The sequence below is a fragment of the Bos indicus x Bos taurus genome, chromosome 2 (genome assembly GCF_003369695.1).
Source record: "Bos indicus x Bos taurus breed Angus x Brahman F1 hybrid chromosome 2, Bos_hybrid_MaternalHap_v2.0, whole genome shotgun sequence".
Lineage (NCBI taxonomy): Eukaryota > Metazoa > Chordata > Mammalia > Artiodactyla > Bovidae > Bos > Bos indicus x Bos taurus.
Genome location: NC_040077.1, coordinates 125,058,329 through 125,077,381, shown reverse-complemented (window position 1 = coordinate 125,077,381; position 19,053 = coordinate 125,058,329). Strand labels below are relative to the sequence as shown.

At 44.2% G+C, this 19,053-nt stretch overlaps 1 protein-coding gene across 1 annotated transcript in view; it reads left to right on the top strand.

The window, feature by feature from the left end:
* Positions 1-6,384: 6,384 nt before the first annotated feature.
* SMPDL3B (sphingomyelin phosphodiesterase acid like 3B) overlaps positions 6,385-19,053 on the top strand; it is a 32,187-nt gene continuing 19,518 nt past the window's right edge. The window contains exon 1 of the mRNA XM_027518973.1: positions 6,385-6,926. Within this exon, the coding sequence (XP_027374774.1) occupies positions 6,866-6,926 (61 nt within the window). The 5' untranslated portion in view covers positions 6,385-6,865. The remainder of the gene's footprint in view (positions 6,927-19,053) is intronic.

The window sequence follows — 19,053 nt, the reverse complement described above, 5'->3', positions numbered from 1 at the left end:
ATCAGAAACAAAAATGATAACTGAAAGAAATGAAGTTTAAATTTCAGTGCTCTTTGCTTGCATAGCCTCTTCCAAGGCCCTTCTTTTGTCTGTATGCCTCTTTAATACCTTACTATGCATTTTTTTTCTTAAGTAGGGCCACACAAATTGTTTCAGCCATGGGCCCCACAAAATCTGGAGCTTCTTGCCCCCTGCTTTCTTGGACCATTGCTTTCTTTTGTTATCGTCCTATGGTTTCTGTAATATTATTCATATTCCTTTCTGGGCTTTCAAAAATCCGATCAGACTGGAAAGAAAGAGAAATGTCATCTTAGTTCAGTTGAGGTAATTAGATCTGGGTCTTCAATCAACTGATTCTTGGTCAGTCTTAAGATCTGCTTGTGTGATCCAAGGGGATTGTCATCAGGCCACTGATGATCAAGCTGAGCTCCCTTTTTATAATGTCTATAAGAGTTTTAAAATCATACCTTTCTCTTAGGTTTTCATTGTTTGTAATGTGATATTGTCCCTTAAAATCATGAGCCTTCAGTCTCACTTGGGTGGCATTATATAAACTGCTGTCCTGTCTCATGGGCTTACCAGGTGGCTCAGTGGTAAAGAATCTACCTGCCCAAAGCAGGAGTTGCAGGAGACGTGGGTTCAATCCCTGGGTTGGGAACATCCGCTGAGGAAGGAAATGGCAACCCACCCCAGTATTTTTCCCTGGAAAATCCCACAGACAGAGGAGTCTGGCAGGCTACAGTCCATAGGATTGCAAAGAGTTGGACACCGCTGAGTGAACACATTCACACATGTCCTGTTTGATACATTGATGGGGATTTTAACAAGTTCATTTATTCCTACTGATATATTATTTTGTGATATTCATAGAGCCACCTGAGATCTTCACTTCCTAGAGGAGGAGGAATAGAGTCCTTGGGGTTAGCAGGACTCAGGTTGGCTAATTAGCTCTTGGAGCCCCTTCTTAATTATTGTGTGTGAGCAATCCAGCCTGTCAGCCTATCTTGTTCTTCACAAAATTCCCATTGTTTGGGACTATTTGACTCCTCACAGGTCAGTGAATTGCTTTTATACCCAAGTGGGAAGAGTATATATGTATATTTTATAAATAGGAATTCAGTTAATAAAAGAAGCAAAGTATACATGTGCTAATTTTTCTTATGGAAATAAAAAAATTAAACATATCTTGTACTAGTCACCATTCTTGTGTGTTTTAACTAACTTTTTCTATTTGGAAAGAGGAACTAAAGAGCCTCTTGATAAGGATGAAAGACGAGAGTGAAAAAGCTGGCTTAAAAATTCAACATTCAAAAAACTAAGATCGTGGCATCTAATTCCATCACTTCACAGCAAATAGAAGGAGGAAAAGTGGAAACTGATAGATTTTCTTTTCTTGGGCTCCAAAATCACTGCAGACAGTGACTGCAGCCATGAAATTAAAAGACACTCCTTGGAAGGAAAGATGTAACAAATCTAGACAGCATATTAAAAAGCAGAAACATCACTTTGCCTACAAAGGTCCATATAATCAAAGCTATGGTTTTTCCATTAGTCATGTATGGATGTGAGAGTTGGACCATAAGGAAGGCTGAACGCCGAAGAACGGATTCTTTCAAATTTTGGTGCTTGAGAAGACTTTTGAGAGTCCCTTCAACTGCAAGGAGATCAAACTAGTCAATCTTAAAGAAAATCAACCCTGAGTATTCATTAGAAGGACTGATGCTGAAGCTGGAGCTCCAATACTTTGGCCACCTGATGGGAAGAGCTGACTCATTGCAAAAGACCCTGATGCTGGGAGAGACCAAGGGCAGGAGGAGAAGGGGGATACAGAGGATGAGATGGTTGGATGGCATCAATGACTCAATGGACATGATTTTGAACAAACTCCGGAAGATAGTGAAGGGAAGCTTAGCATGCTGCAGTCCATGGGGTTGTAAAGTTGGACATGACTTAACGACTAAACAACAACATGAACTCATGGCCTTTCACAGATGCGACTTGCTCCAATAATTGTGACAATAACAATAGGAAAATAATTATGTTGTTATTAATGCTGCAGTTGTCACACCTTGGCCAATTAGAGGTTGGTTCCTTAGACATACTTGCACTGCTAATGCTTCTTAAAGCCTTCTGGTGTTCTGGAAGCAGGAGCACGTTCCACCTCATCCAGTCTGACTTTTTTCTTTTCCTAAGACACAGACTCAGTTCTCTTCCTTTGCATGGAGAAGGATGCAGAGGGACCCTGCTGTTGGAGCCTTCTTAGTAGTCACTCATGAGTGGAAGCATTTTTCTCTTCAAGTTAGGAGTTAACATTTATTTTTCCAGTTTAACAGAGCATGTTGCTGTACCTTACATTTGTTATGCTGACAAATACATTGTGGATAGTTTTTTTTAGATGCCTTGGCGCTCCAAAAGGCATTAGATTGGGAAAGACATAGGACCTGGGTGTGCCTCTGGATTGGGAAGGCAGGGTCAAATATCCTGCTTTAGTCACTTCATCTTCACAACAACCAAGTGAGGTAAGCGCTGTCAAAATGTTGTCCCCATTTTACAGATGAGGAAACTGAGCTTCCCAACCTGCTTTTATGTCATAGACATATGAAGAAAATGGGGCCTGTGTGGTGTGCTGGACTAAACACTTAGGGCTGGCAGGCACCAGAGGTGCAGAAGCTAAAGGGGCACTCATCCCAGTTTGTCCAGGACTTTTCCGTTTTTTTTGGCTGCACAGCATGTGGGATCTTAGTTCCCCAACCAGGGATGAAACCCGTGTACCCTACATTGGGAGCATGGAGTCTTAGCCACTGGACTGCCAGGGATGTCACAAGAATTTCCCATTTTTAAAACTAAAGGTCTCTTGTCTTGGAAACCCCTCCAGTCTCAGTAAAACCAAGATGCTTAATCATGCTTCAGAGGTCTCTGGTCAAGCCCAGCCTGCCTGACTGACCTATGTATGAATATCTCCTTGCTCCTGTGACCTGCTAGTGATGTACTGATGTGCCTGGATATTCCATGTGAGGCTCAGTAATCAGCCTGAGGTTGCAGAGCTAGTAAAAAGAGAAACCAGATAGAACCCAACTCCATGTGACTCCTGAGCCCAGCTCTTAATCATGATGCTTTGTCCTTATTGCCCATTCCCTCACCCTTTCAGCTCTTCTTTACCCTAAGTGCTTAGTGCTTTGATGGTCTAGTCACATTAAACAGAGGGGAAAGGAGCTTATTCTTGTTTTTCTCAAACATAGTCGCAATTTTAAAGAGTGCCCTGGGTTCATTGCAGCACTATTTACAATAGACAAGAAATGGAAGCAACCTACATGTTCATTGACAGATAAATGGAGAAAGATGTCACACACACACACAGACACCCCACAATGGAATACTACTCAGCCATAAAAAAGAATGAAATAATGCCATTTGCAGCAACATGGATGGGCCTAGAAGTTATCATACTAAGTGAAGTAAGTCAGACAGAGACAGACAAGTATGATATAGCTTATATATGGACCCTTTAAAAAAAAAAGATACAAATGAACTAGTTAACAAAACAGAAACAGACTCACATACCTAGAAAACAAACTTAGGTTACCAAAGAGGAAAGGGCAGGGAAGGGCTAAATTAAGAGTTCCGATTAACATAAACACACTGCTATATATAAAATAGATAATCAACAAGGACCTCCTGCATAGTTCAGGGAACCATACTCAATATTTTGTGATAAGCTATAAGGGAAGAGAATCTAAAAAGAATATATGTATGCATAACTTAATCACTGTGCCATATACCTAAAACTAACACAACATGGTAAACCAACAATACTCAATTAAAAGAAGGAAAACATTGAAGATATAAATACGTAAAGAAATAGATTGCACTCATGGGCAGAAAAATTCAATATCATAAAAATATCAAGTTGAGAAGAATTGGCCCATAGGTTTTATGCAGTTGTAATAAATATTCTCAATAAGGTTAAAAAAAAAAAAAGAACCCACCTGCCAATGCAGGAGACACAAGGGATACAGGTTCCATCCTTCCATCCCTGGGTTGGGAAGATCCTCTGGAGGAGGAAATGGCAACCCATTCCCATGTACAGAGGAGCCCGGTGTGGCACAGTCCACAGGGTCTCAGAGTCAGACGCGCATGTGTGCTAAGTCGCTTCAGTTGTCTCTAACTCTTTGTGACCCTATGGGCTGCAGCAACCCAGGTCCTCTGTCTATGGGATTATCCCAGCAAGAATACTGAAGTGGGTTGCAGTGCCCTCTTCCATGGGATCTTCCCGGCTCAGGGATCAAACCCACATCTGTTACATCTCTTGCATTGGCAAGCGGGTTCTTTACCACTAGAGCCACCTGGAAAGCCCAAAGAGTCAGACTGACTGAGCAACTGAGCACGCAGGCACGCCTGCACATTAGGATTAAGCTGGTGGGACACCATACAAGTATGCGCCTTTTCTCTGCAATGCAACAGGTGGGACACAAGACCACATGAGATGTCATCTTGCCAAAAAATTCAAAGCTAACTGTCATCAAAACTTCAGATCTAACTACCAGTTTATAGGCAGTATGGAGAACAGAAGAACAACTTAAATGACACCACCAAGAGGCAATCAGCCAAACACTCCAGAATGTGGGAAATTTCACAAGAAAAATGACCTAGTTCCTTAAGAAGGGAAAAGAAAAAAGCGGGGAGGGGGAAAAGTCTAAAATTAAGAGAGACTTAAAGAGACAGATAAACTGCATGCAATGTGTGGGCCTGATTTGGATCTTGATTTGAGCAAATCAATTGTATTTGGTTAGCCAAAAAGTTTGTTCCAGTTTTTCCATAAGTTAAACAAAAATTTTAATTAAATTTTAAAAAATACTATGAGAAAATCAGGAAAGTTTAAACACTGACCAAGTATCTCCCTGGTGGTATGGTTACTAGGAATTACTCCTGAGATAGGCTGGAACCTGGGACCCTCTACTGGAGTGCCTGCACTTTCACCTGGGTAAATGCCTCCTTGAGCAACAGAATACAAAGAAACTATAAGCAGCTAAAAATAACTGCAAGCAGGAGCAGTTGGGCCAATTATGAAAATAAGATACAAAAAGGCCACAGACTTCTGAGGTGCTGGGAGCAAAAGCTGGGTACTGTGTAGGACCCCTGCACACAGCACCACCAAGGGGTGGGGAGACCGTCTAAGCTACCCCTCCAGTCCAACCATCTGCTCCTATCTTCATCCCACTTAAAGAACCAGCCCACCTTCCTGGGAGAGAGAGCCAGGGCACTGGTGTCTTGTTTTCATTCTGTTGTGATGCAGCACAAGTAAAGCCTTGCTTGAATCTCTCGTCTGGTCCCTTATCAATTTCTATTAAATAAAAAGACACATGCTCCTTGGAGGAAAAGCTATGACAGACCTAGACAGTGTATTAAAAAGCAGAGACATCACGTTACCGACAAAGGTCCATATGGTCAAATCTATAGTATTTCCGGTAGTCATGTACGGATGTGAGAGTTGAACCATAAAGAGGGCTGAGTGCCAAAGAATTGATTCTTTCAAATTGTGGTGCTGAAGAAGACTCTTGAGAGCCCCTTGGATGGCAAGGAGATCCAACCAGTCCATCCTAAAGGAAATCAACCCTGAATATTCATTGGAAGGACTGATGCTAAAACTGAGCAAACTGTGAGATAGTGAAGGACAGTGAAGCCTGGCAAGCCTGGCGTGCTTTTACTCCACGGAGTCGCAAAGAATCAGACATGGCTCAGTGACTGAACAATGAACAAGGGAGGAAGGTGGGAGCGGGGTTCAGGAAGGAGGGGACACGTGTATGCCTATGGCCGATTCATACTAATGTACGGCAAAACCCACCACAATTTGTAAAGAAATTATCCTTGGGTTAAAATAAATAAATTTAAAAAAAGAAAAATGAGTCCAAGGAGGAGGATCAGTAACACTACTGTTTTTAGATCCTCTATGCTGTTTTTAAAAAGTTCTAAAAAAAAAAAAAAAGTTCTTATCTTTTAGAGATGTATACTAAAGTGTTTATGGGCAAAATGATATGATCTCTGGAATTTAAAAATAATCCTTTGGGGTTGGGGTGGGGGTAAAGATGAAGTAAGATTGGCTCTGAGTTCATAATTGCTCTTGCAGGAGGATGGGTACTGGGGCTCCTTACATTGTTCTCTCTACTTCTGTTTATGTTGGCAAATTTTCACAATCAAAGAAGAGACGAAGCCATGTTACCTCCTCCCAGAAGCCCTCTCAGTTTCCTCAGAGGGTGAGCTCCCTCCTCTGGGCTTGTCAAGCCACCTGCCACCCAGAACTGCAGTCCAGTGGCCTGCTTCTTCCTCTAGAGGGCAGAGTGGTGGCCTTGGGTCCCTCCATCTCCCCAGGACAGGGTTTCCGGCAAGAATGAGACTCTTGGTCTGGGTTCATTTGTGGTCAAGCAGCTCAATCTCCAACAAGCACTTAAGTTCCTTTGATGGCAAAGGCTGGACATTGTCTGTTTGTTCTCCTGGGGTGGGGCAGCGTGAAAACTCTGAAAGAGGATATTTGCTGGTTGGTGACTGCGGCTGAGTGAGTTTCCTGGGGAATCCAGTTGCTGACTGGACCGACCTACACGCTCTGAGGAACTGGCAGGACTGGTGCTGCTTCTTACGTGAGAGGTCAAAGGCCTGGCAAGTGCAACTCCCGGGGCAAACCCCGCTCACACTCCCCTGGGCAAAGGAAGAAAAGCCAGAGGAGCCAGATGCCCCGAGTGTCTGGGAACAGCTGGTGACTGGACGGGAAGTTCTGCTCTGACACGCGGCCATCCACACCTAGCTAGGAAGCCTGTGGCTCGAACAAAAGCTCAGGGAGAACCTGACGGCTCCCATCAGGCGAAACCCTAGGATGAGGCTGCCAGAGGTGCTGATTTTCCTGGCCTCCTGGGGAGTCGCCAGGGCTGTACCAGGTAGGCACTGAGGATGCCTGGGATCGCTGTGAACTCCGAGTCCAGGGCTGCTGGAAGCTGCTCAGGGAAAGCTGAAAATGTTGCTAAGAATAGCAAGACAGGGAGCTCAGCTGGGGAGGCTGGGTGAGAGAGTTAGTGGGCAGAGGGTGTGCTGTTTGAGCCTAAGATTGTTAAGTGGAGGTGATGGCTGGCCACAGGAGGAATATGGACATTGTTCAGAGCTGTCGGTATCTAAGAGCCAGCCAGCTGGTAGAGGTAGAAGGTAGCAGGCAGACTCATGAATTCATTCAACAAATATTGGTCGAGTAGCTGTCAAATCTAGTATTTTACTGGAACTCTGTTGAAGCATTTTACTAACCTCATTCCCTTTTTGATCTGTAACACATTTTGGAATTTCCTAACAGAGTTCACTGTTGTTTAGAAATCTGCATCTGGAGAAGGGAATGGCAACCTACTCCAATATTCTTGCCTGGAGAATCCCATGGACAGAGGAGCTTGGTGGCTATAGACCATGGGGTTGCAAAGAGTCAGACATGACTTTGCGAATAATCCACAACCTCAGAAATCTGCAAGGGTTTCTTTTCTGCAAATGCCACCAGCAGATTATAATTCTGTCAACAATGTGCACGCACACACTACATGGATCCGCATCATACATGGTATAAATTTTATCCTTGCCAGATTACTCCCATTTCTCTCTTAAAAGGACATTAGATTAGCAAAAGATACAAACGCTTTGTTGTTTTGTTAAGACAAAGGCAAGCTTTCCTAAGCTTGAATTTATAGTTCTTCAAAACAAAAACAAGACATAAGAACTAAAATGTCCTGGGGATTAAAAAATTATTTTGAACCAAAAAATGAATCATGCACTATTCTTGGAACCAGGGATGTGGCAGAAAAGAAACAAAATTCCAGTGCTGGAGAAGCCTCCCTTCACCTCAGGAGAAACAGACTAAAAGACACATAGACAAAGAAATACATATTCCAGGAAATAACGAGGGTTATGGAGAATAACAAAGCAGAATAAAGGAGTAGAGAGGATGGGGGAGAAAGACTACTTAAGGGGTAGCAGAGAAGAACTGTCAAATAAAGTGACATTTGACTAGAGACCTAAGGCAGCACGGGAGAGAGCTATGTGGATATCCAGAAGAACATTCCAGCAGCAGAGGACGAAAAGTTCACAGGCCCTGAGCTGGATGCACAGGCCATGTGTGCGAGCTAAAGCCTGAGGCCAGGGTGGCTGGAGCTCAGAGAATGGGGGATGGTGGGGCAGGGGGATGTGGATGTTGGGAGATCACGGGGGTGGGGCCAGCGGCTGGTGCCAGCTCATGTGTAAACTTGCAGACAATTTTAAGAACACCAAGTGAGGGAATTCATGGGCTGTTTGGTGGTTAGAACTCCACGCTTTCACTGCCCGGGTTCAATACCTGGTGAGGGAACTAGGATCCCGCAAGCTGGGAGGTGCAGCCAAAAAAAAGAAAAAGTATATAAAAACATGCAAACAAAGGAAAATAGTCAAGAAGAACTAACATTTATTTTCTGAGTACTTACTATATACTGTGCTTATGCTTTGTGCTTGACATATATTGTCCTTTTAAAACCATTTGAAAAATGAAGTGAAAACACCTCCTCTGATTTTTTTTTTTTTTGATTTTTTTTTAAATTTAACTTCATGGCCGCCCGAGGCTACCCTGCCGCGGCCCCCTCAGACGCCCGGCAAACGCACCCAAGCACGCAGCACCGGCGTGCCGCGGCAGCGTCCGCCGCAGTTCCCGGGCGGGGCTTGCACGCAGGCACGCGTGCGCGTCTCCTCTGATTTTTATAGTCCCTGTAGTGGTGGTTTAGTTGCTAAGTTGTGTCCAACTCTTGTAACCCCACAGACTGTAGTCTGCCAGGCGCCTGTGTCCATGGCATTCTCCAGGCAAGAATACTGGAGTGGGTTGCCATTTCCTTCTCCAGGGGATCTTCCCGACCCAGGGATCAAACCCAGGTCTCCCGCACTGCAGGGAGATTCTTTACATAGTCCTGTGAAGTAGGTACTATTACCATTACATCCATTTTGTGGATGAGGAAATGAGACCCAGAGGGAACACAAAACTCCCCAAGATCCCACAGCTGGGAAGTGGCAAGACCAAGTTCGTACTCAGCCACCTTATCCACCATACACTTGGATGGGTCCTCTTGGGATTGTGGGTACTACTTTTTTCCCCCTCTTTTCTTCAAACTTTTCTGGACTGTATACATCTATAATCTAAAACTGGAGTTAAATTTAAAAAGAATTCCATAGCACCTGTCAGTTTTTTCAGAATCTGAGTCTCTTCCTGAAGTGCAGACTTCTGAGACACCCAGTCAGATAGCCATCACCCTTGCTTTGCATAAGGCCGTGGAGTTTCTACCTGCACCATCCTTAGCCAAGAACTTGGGTGGGGCACCAACTTGCTGGATTCATCTCCTCCCACACAAACCGGAGGCTACACAGCATTTATCCCTCAACCTCTAACTGCAGACAAGCCCACAAGTTCTTTCTGTGGGAGCCAGTGTGGGAGGCAAACATTTCCTTGAAGAATGACGAGCCTGCCTCTTGGAGCTGCTGTGAGGCGATGGTGAGCCACACAGCTAACACAAGTGAAGTGAAGTGAAGTGAAGTGAAAGGCGCTCAGTCGTGTCTCACTCTTTGCAACCCCATGGACTGTATACTCCATGGAATTCTCCAGGCCAGAATACTGGAGTGGGTAGCCTTTCCCTTTTCCGGGGGATCTTCCCAACCCAGGGATCAAACCCAGGTCTCCTGCATTGCAGGCGGATTCTTTACCAGCTGAGCCACAACGGAAGCCCAAGAATACTGGAGTGGGTAGCCTATCCCTTCCTCCAGGCAGATTTACCAGCTAACACAAGGGGTCAGTTTTAACAAGTTAACCCTTTGTGTTTTGGAGGGCAGTGGTTTACAGAGGAGGAGTTATAATTGAAGTGTTTGGGATCATTGCTTAGCATCAAAAATGATAGCTTATTATTGTTAGTCACTCAGTTGTGTCTGACTCTTTGCGATCCCATGGACTATAGCCCGCCAGGCTCCTCTGTTCCTGGGATTCTCCAGGCAAGAATACTGGAGTGGGTTGCCATTGCCTTCTCCGATAGCTTGTATGCAAATCTTAAAAAAAAAAAAAAAATGTCCAAATGAACTTATTTACAAAACAAGAACAAACTCACAGAGAGCGGATTTATGGTTACCAGGGGAATGGGGAGGGGGGGATAGATTGAGAGTTTGGGATTGACATATATACACTGCTGTTTTTAAAACAGAAAATCACGGACTTCCCTAGCAGTCAAGTGGTTAAGGCTCTGTGCTTCCAATGCAGGGGTCATGAATTCGATCCCTGGTCAAAGGAACTAAGATCTAGTGTGGTGGAGCCAAAAATATATATATAATAATAAACATAAGAAATAAAATAGATAACTAACAAGGACCTACTGTAAAACCAAACCAAAGCAGAAAAACAAAACAAAACAAAACAAAAAAATCCCCACAAAGGACTGAAATTGGGACCGATATTGCTTTATGGTGGGTTGTATGCATAACAGATAAGTCACGGAATCATAGGCAGTTGAAACTGATAAAACAGATAACCTTTGTGCAAAACACAAATCTTAATGCTTCAGAAAAAAGAGGCTCCAGAAGAGAAGAAAACCTGAGGTCCAAGGGGCAGAGCAGCCCAGGGATTAAGCACTCAGGCTGGTTTGTCCACTCTATGGCCATCCACCCCTTTTCTACTGGTATCGTTATCCCCATTTTACAGAAATGGGGACACTGAGGCTCAGCTGAGGAAATCTCTTGTTCAAGTTGCCATTGAATGTGTAGCCAGGATTCAAAACAAGATTTCTCTGATTTCAAATTTCATGCATGTCCTTTCAAAAATAATCCACTGCCTTAAGCCAGAAAACCTAGGTAGTACCTTTTAATATCTATGTGACCTTGAGTCTCTATTTCACTATCTGTAAAATAAGGATAACACTATAGGAGGAGAGATTAAATCAGGTGAGCTCATGCACTTACACTGCAATGTGCTGTAAAAGTTTAAGACCTTTTTTTTTTTTAATATCTAAGGTCACATGGCTAGCTAGTGGCAAAGTGCACTGTGGTCATTTCTTTTCAGGTACAGTATGAATCATAGGTCTGCCACTAACTAGCTCAGTTTTCTCATCTGTAAAATGGGTATGATAATAGAACATATTTCATCATTTTGCTGTGAGGCTACATAGGCAGAGGGCTTGGCACAGCAACCGGCCTTCAGTAGGTGCTAAATAAATGGCAGGTGTTTTCCTGCCTTCCTCTTCTTGTCTCTGACCATAAGCAAACTCACCTTTCAGACATTTTAAGACTGTCTTAGACTCTAGGAATGGTTTTTTCGTTTCCTCCACTCCAACATGAATCAGTAAAAGGATCTCACATTATATACGATTTTTAATGACTTCTAAAAATAATTATTAAAAATATATTAAATGTACTAATTTTGTTCATTTATCTGGCTGCCCCAGGCCTTAGTTGAAGCACAAGGGATCTGCGATCTTTGTCGTAGCATGCAGGATCTTTAGTTGTGGCAGGTGAGCTCTTGTTTGCGGCACGTGGGATCCCATTCATTGACCAAGGATTGAACCTTGGCCGCCTGCATTGGGAGCTCAGAGTCTTAGGAAGTCCCTAATTTTTAATGACATTTATAAATGTTGCATTTGAAATAAATTGTTGGTTTTGATGGCACAGATTTTTTCCCCTCAATTTTGGAACCAATACATTTTTTTTTTCCAGGTCTTAGACATTTCCATGGGTCTTACAGAGGGATTAGGCTCTGGGTTCTGTATCTGTTGTCCCCAGTGTACAAAGTTAGCCTGGTGACACCTTGGTGAAGAAGGAGGGCCAAGAGACTGTTTTGCCTGCCCAGGCACAGGGAGCAGAGTTGAGCTCTCAGAATTAAAGCTAGAGGGTACGCTGTGCCCGCCAGCCCTCTGCTCAAGTAGAACCAGCCAGGAGAGGACAGCATTCGTCTTCATATTGTTCCTGGCCCTGGACCTTTACCTGCAGAGGACAGCAGCTGAGTGGATGCTGGAGCAGGCAGGAGAAGGACACAGCCACCCCTCTCATCCCATCTCCCTTCCGTGGTGAAAGCAGAACTGCAGGATCCCCAGTGATCAAATTCAGAGTAACTGCTGCTTTGCATTGATGAGGGCTTATGCATTCTCATATTCTCTCTTTTTAAACCTCACAATAACTGTAAAAGGTAGGGGGCCCTGTTGTCCCCATTTTACAGATGAAGAAATTGGCAGAGAGTCAGTTCACCCAGCTAGTGAGCACTGGAGCTGGAATTCCAACCAGGTCTGTGCCCTCAACACTCACTGTAACTTGATGCCAAGTTTATTTATAGTCTCCATGATTAATGAATAATCATGATAGCTAAGATTGGTACCTTTTCTTAAAACTCAAGGATTTTGAGAATACACTCTTACTGTAAAAGTTCCAAGCAGTATGGATATAGAGTTTCTTAATTTTCATGAGATTTCCCCAGATGAGGTGTCTTCATGGTAATGTTTGAGAATCTCTGGTCCAAAGGATAAAGTGTTAAAAGTGCCCACCTCCCCATACCCTCTGAGTCTCACTCTGGGTCCTGGGGGTAATTGCCAGGGACAGTGGTGTGTGAAGAGTCCTCTGGACAAACACCCCTCCTCCCTTTTTTTTCTGATTGAACACGGTGATTTATTTGAAAATATTATACTTTTTTTTTTCAAATACAGTAATAGAAGGGGTTCCAGCAAGTCATATGGAGGGAGATGTTTAGGGGAAAGTGTAGGAGGAGAAGGAGGAAAAACATTATGGGAAGCCCACCAGAAGGGTCAGGCAACCATATTGTGTGTCGTTAGAACTGAAGGTGGATACACGACTGAGCGACTTCACTTTCACTTTTCACTTTCATGCACTGGAGTAGGAAATGGCAACCCACTCCATTGTTCTTGCCTGGAGAATCCCAGGGACGGGGGAGCCTGATGGGCTGCCCTCTATGGGGTCGCACAGAGTCGGACACGACTGAAGTGACTTAGCAGCAGCAGCAGCAGCAGCAGGGACTTCCCCCAGGGGGCGCTAGTAGTAAAGAACCCACCTGCCTATGGAGGAGACATAAGAGACTTGGGTTGGATACCTGGTTTGGGAAGATCCCCTGGAGGAGGAAATGGCAACCCACTCCAGTGTTCTTGCTTGGAGAATCCCATGGTCAGAGGAACCTGGCGGGCTACAGTTCATAAGGGTGCAAAGAGTCAGACACATTCTGAAGCAACTTACCAGCATGCAGGGACTTCCCCAGTCGTCTGCCTTTTAATATGGAGGGTATGGGTTCAATCCCTAGTCAGGGAACTAAGGTCTCATATGCTGTGGAATGTGGCCAAAAATTTAAAAAAAAAATTGAAAGTAGATAAACAGGGCCTCTCCCTGCTGAATGGCGCACTTGGAGAAGTCCCCAACTGCCTCTGAAGTTGTCTAGGCTTTGACTGACTCCACCTTTCTTCCCCACCATGCTACTCTTTTTTTGAGAGTTGACCAATTAATAATGTCAAGGAGCACTTTTCTTTCTTCTGTTTTAAAAAAATACTTAGTTTTTAAAATCTATTTTGGCTGTGCTGGGTCTTTGCTGGCACACACGGGCTCAGTAGTTGTGGCACATGGGCTTAACTGTGGTATGTGGGATCTTAGTTCCCTGGCCAGGGATTGAACTCGGGCCGCCTGAGTGTGGAGTCTCATCCACTGGACCACCAGGGAAGTCCCAAGGAGCACTTTTCTACCAGGGCCATAATCTGTTATTCAGGAGAGATGGCTCTTCCAGGTGAAGCCATACACCAGTCTTCCAGTGACCAGCTTTGCTTCCTAAAGCACAAAGGCCACTGAACGTCCAGTAGCTCACTGTCCTCACTTGGAGCTTATCCTCCAAGAGCTTGACTTCTGACTCATTTTCATTTGAGGCAAAAACATTAGGAGAGTTGATCCTAATATGCTAGCAACTGTGAACCCCAACTTTATAAAATGAAATATCATTTCTCAGCTACTTTGCCATATTACTTAACCTTCGTTAGCCTTTGCCCATTTGCAGGAAACTCAGCTGAAACCAACGCTGACCACCCCCTGCAATAACTCAGTGCCTCCTCAGACTATGATGGGATGCTATTTGGTGCGCTTGTACCAAGCCTAGGTGCAAAATAATCCCAGAAATGCCCTTTTTACCCTGTATTGGAAACACCATGTGACAGTGGGAAACCAGGAGGGTGGTGGTGTCAAGTGCCAATTTCTCACAAATCTAAAGTCCTGTGTTTTTTCATCATTAGATCATTAGTGACTATAGGGATGGCTCTGAGACTGATTTTTTTTTTTAATTATTAAAAAGTAAAGGGACTTCCCTGGTAGTCCAGTGGTTAAGAATCCGCGTTGCTATGCAGAGAACAGGGGTTTGATCCCTGGTCGGGGAACTAGGATCCCACATACCTCAGAGTGTGCCCGTGTGCCACAACTGAGACCTGATGCAGCCAAATAAACAAATATTTTTAAAAAGATCTCTTGGGGAAAAAAAAAGTAGAGACGGAAGTTTTTATTTTAGTAGGATTTTGTCTAACAATGGGGTCTGAGTGACACAGTGACAGATATACCTGTGTCTGGCTGGTGTCAGTGGGTTTCTATACCTCATGAGCAAGACTCGGAGAGAGCTTGAGGGACCAGGCAAGGAGGTTAACTGAAGATGTTAATTGACAGCTTCCAAGGTTGCTTCCTATAGCTATATCCTGAGCACCACACACTGCCTCTTCTAAAATTAGCCTCTTAAACAACTATTTAATTCCTCTGCTTCCCAGGGCAACCAACCAAGATCACAGTGAAAGTAACAAGAAACAAATAAAATAAAAATGTTAATTCGCCATTGTATTTATTTGTCAGACAATTGTAAGCCACTGCAGGGGACAAGTGAAGCATCGTTATCTCTGTCCCCTAGGCTTAAAATCTAATTGGGAGGAAAAGCACACACCAATTGTAATTTAAATATCTTCACTGATTAAAAAAAAAAAAGGAAAAATAGAAAAAACTATAAAAAAGAAAATCATTAACTTTTTCATCGGGTTCCTTATAAATATTTCTCTTCATTTTTATGTGCTTTTAAAAATAAAATGACTACCACACTACATACATAGTTTTGTAGTCTGCTTCTTTGACTTAATTTTACTTACCAGGAGAAGCAGAAAAGGAAGTCTTTATCCCCCCTTCCAACGTTACAGCATATATGATAGATAAAGGGTTAATATTATACAGACAAATGCTCTTACAAACTAAGAAAAATAATGGAACACCTCAATAGAAATAAAGAATCTGCCTGCAATGTGGGAGACCCTGGGTTCGATCCCTGGGTTGGGAATATCCCCTGGAGAAGGGAAAGGCTACCCACTCCACTATTCTGGCCTGGAGAATTCCATGGACTGTATAATCCATGGGGTCACAAAGAGTGGACACCACTGACTTTCACATGAATAAAATATGTACAGAAATTAAACATCATATTTTCCTTTTTAAAAACTTTTTATTGAAGTATGATTGATCTACAATGTTGTGCCAATCCCAGGTGTGAATCTGGGAAAAAGTGAAACTGCTATACCAACACATAAATGCACTCCTTTTCAGATTTCCCTACCACACAGGCCACCACAGAGCACAGGTCCTTATTAGTATCTGTTTTGTATACGGTAGTGTGTGTGTTGATTCCCAATCTTCCAGTTTATCCCTCCCCCTCTCAATACCTCCCCCCAACCACAAGTTTATTTTCTACCTCTGTAAATCTATTTCTGTTTTGTAGATAAGTTCATTTGTACCCTTTTTTTTTTAGACTCCACATATAAGTGATATCATATGATATTTGTCTTTCTCTATCTGACTTCACTCAGTGTGAGAACCTCTGTGTATTAGTCCCTGGGTCGTGTCTCACTCTTAGCAACCCCAAGGGGTTTAGCCCACCAGGCTCCTCCGTCCATGGGATTTTCCAGGCAAGAATACTGGAGTGGGTGCCATGTCCTTCTCCAATGAGAATCTCTAGGTCCATCCGTGTTGCTGCAAATGGCATTGTTTTGTTCTTTTTAATTGCTGGGTAATATTCCATTGTATATATATACCACATCTTCTCTACCCAGTCCTCTGTTGGTGGACATTTAGGTTGCTTCTGTGTCCTGGCCATTTGTGAATAGCGCTGCAGTGAACATGGGAGTGCATGTATCTCTTCAAATTATCTTTTTTTCTGGGTATATGCCCAGGAGTGGGACTGCTGGATCATATAATAGTTCTATTTTCAGTTTTTTAAGGAACTTCCATACTCTGCCCCATAGTGGCTGTACCCAGTTTGCATTCCCACCAACAGTGTATGAGGGTTTCCTTTTCTCCACACCCTCACCAGCATTTATTGTTTGTAGACTTTTTGATGATGGCCCTTCTGACTGGTGTGACCAGTTTTTATTTGCATTTCTCTAATAATTAGTGGTGTTGAGCATCTTTTCATGTGCTTTGGACAGGTCCTTTCTTGTTCACTGTCTTATTTGATGGTTATAGAGAAGTAGGCCAGATGTCAAACACCCTCAGTCCAACTGGCTTGCTCAGAGTTCTCAGCCTGGATTGTTGCTGTTGTTCAGTCACTCAGTCGTCTCCAGCTCTTTGCAACTCCATGGACTGCAGCATGCCAGGCTTCCCTGTCTTTCACCATATCCCGGAGCTTGCTCAAACTCATGTCCATTGAGTCAGCGATGCCATCCAACCATCTCACCCTCTGTCATCCCCTTCTCTTCCTGCCTTCAATCTTTCCCAGAATCAGGGTCTTTTCTAATGAGTGGGCTCTTTGCATTAGGTGGCCAAAGTATGGGAGCTTCAGCTTCAACATCAGTCCTTCTAATGAATATTCAGGATTGATTTCCTTTAGGATTGACTGGTTTGATCTCCTTGCAGTTCAAGGGGCCCTGGATGAGGAAACCCAGTAACCTGCCTCCCTCTTCAGGGTCCCTGTGCTCACCTTCTTCTCCATGACATGATAATTAGACCTCAATTCCTTATAGTCTGTGACTAATTCCATAGAAGCCTGTGGCTCCCGTCTCTTATGGGTAGCACAGATGTATTATGAAAGCATTCTGGGATCAAGCACTCTGACACTGTAGACAGGGCAGATGCCAACAGCCAAGTCAACAAGATAATTTCATGTGTGAGAGTGCTCTGAAAAAATAAAATGGGAGAGTCATGTGGAGTCACCCAGCTAGAGACCAGATGGGTGGGAAGAAGTGGAACTTGAGCAAAGGCAGTCAGAGAAGTCTTATCTAAGGAGATGATTCTCCAGCTGAGACCTCAATGAAGAAGAGAAGCAGCCGTGCAATGACCCGAGAGGACTGGGGAAAGCGGCAGAGGAGTCAGAAAAGAGGCCCTGTGAGGAGAGGGAGTGGGGGGTGGGGTCGGGCCAAGGAGAAGAGGAGAGGTCTATGGTCGGCCTCCACAATGAGGAGACTGGAGCCTAAGGCTGCCCATGTCTGAACCTCTGGCCCTCTCTGCCATTCTTTCCACTCTTCTGACCTCTCCCAGAGTCAGGCCTTTGAGGCCGTGGGCATAAAGACAAGCATCTACACACACACACACGCACACGCACACTCACATATGCACTCAGAGGTCATAGGAAGCCCAAGGGAGCATGGAAGGAGTTCCAGTTCTACACTGACTAGTCCGGAACTTGCCGGAAGAGAGAAACCAACAGCTGACACTCGAGCCTCAGACAAGGAGTTTCTGAGGTGAAGAAATGCTTGTTGAGAACTTTGAGGGCTGACATCAAAGGGGAAGAGCTGCTCCATGTTTGTGGTTTGCTGAGAAAGTGCCCGCTTGAGGCAAAGGGATGACCTCTGTGTGGTCTGCAGAGGAAGCAAGGGGCCCACATGCCAGAGAGAAGGGAAAAGTTCCTCAAGCTTCCATAGCCAACCCGGCCGGCCTGACTGGAAGCTGGTATGACCCACTTACCGCTGCTGGCAGGAAAGCCCCCCAACTCTGCCCACTTTCCTGATGAAATGGGGTGGTTGCTTTCTTTTCTCTGCCTTAGGATGTTGCCCCTGTAGGAGTAATTTCAAATATGTTCACTTCAGTTCAGTTCAGTTCAGTCGCTCAGTTATGTCCGACTCTTTGGGACCCCATGAATCGCAGCACGCCAGGCCTCCCTGTCCATCACCAACTCCTGGAGTTCACTCAGACTCACGTCCATCGAGTCAGTGATGCTATCCAGCCACCTCATCCTCTGTCGTCCCCTTCTCCTCCTGCCCCCAATCCCACCCAGCATCAGAGTCTTTTCCAATGAGTCAACTCTTCGCATGAGGTGGCCAAAGTACTGGAGTTTCAGCTTTAGCATCATTCCTTCCAAAGGAATCCCAGGGCTGATCTCCTTCAGAATGGACTGGTTGGATCTCCTTGCAGTCCAAGGGACTCTCAAGAGTCTTCTCCAACACCACACTTCAAAAGCATCAATTCTTCGGCGCTCAGCCTTCTTCACAGTCCAACTCTCACATCCATACATGACCACTGGAAAAACCATATCTTTGACTAGACGGACCTTTGTTGGCAAAGTAATGTCTCTGCTTTTGAATATGCTATCTAGGTTGGTCATAACTTTCCTTCCAAGGAGTAAGCGTCTTTTAATTTCATGGCTGCAGTCAAATATGTTAGTGACCACAGTTCGTGTGAAAAGTTTTAATTCCCCCAGTATAAACAAAGAGTCTCAGTTAGGGTAAAAACTTAAAATGCATGCATAGACGATCTACAAAAAGAGTTAAAATAAAAGGCATTGATTTTACCCCCTTAGCAATCACATTTTCCTGGGAGTGATTAGGGAGCCAGAGGACTCCCACCCACCCCACCCCCAGCATTTACCATGTGATCTCAAGCATGTTGACCTCTGAACTTTCATTTCTTTATCACCAAAATGGAAAGGGGATAATGGTCAATCCCTTCAGGGCTGTGAGGAGGGTGATTATATAATGATCGTGGGAGGGACCACGGTTTGTTTAATCAGTCGTGTGTACCTTGGTATGAACAAGTTTCTGATTCTTTCCA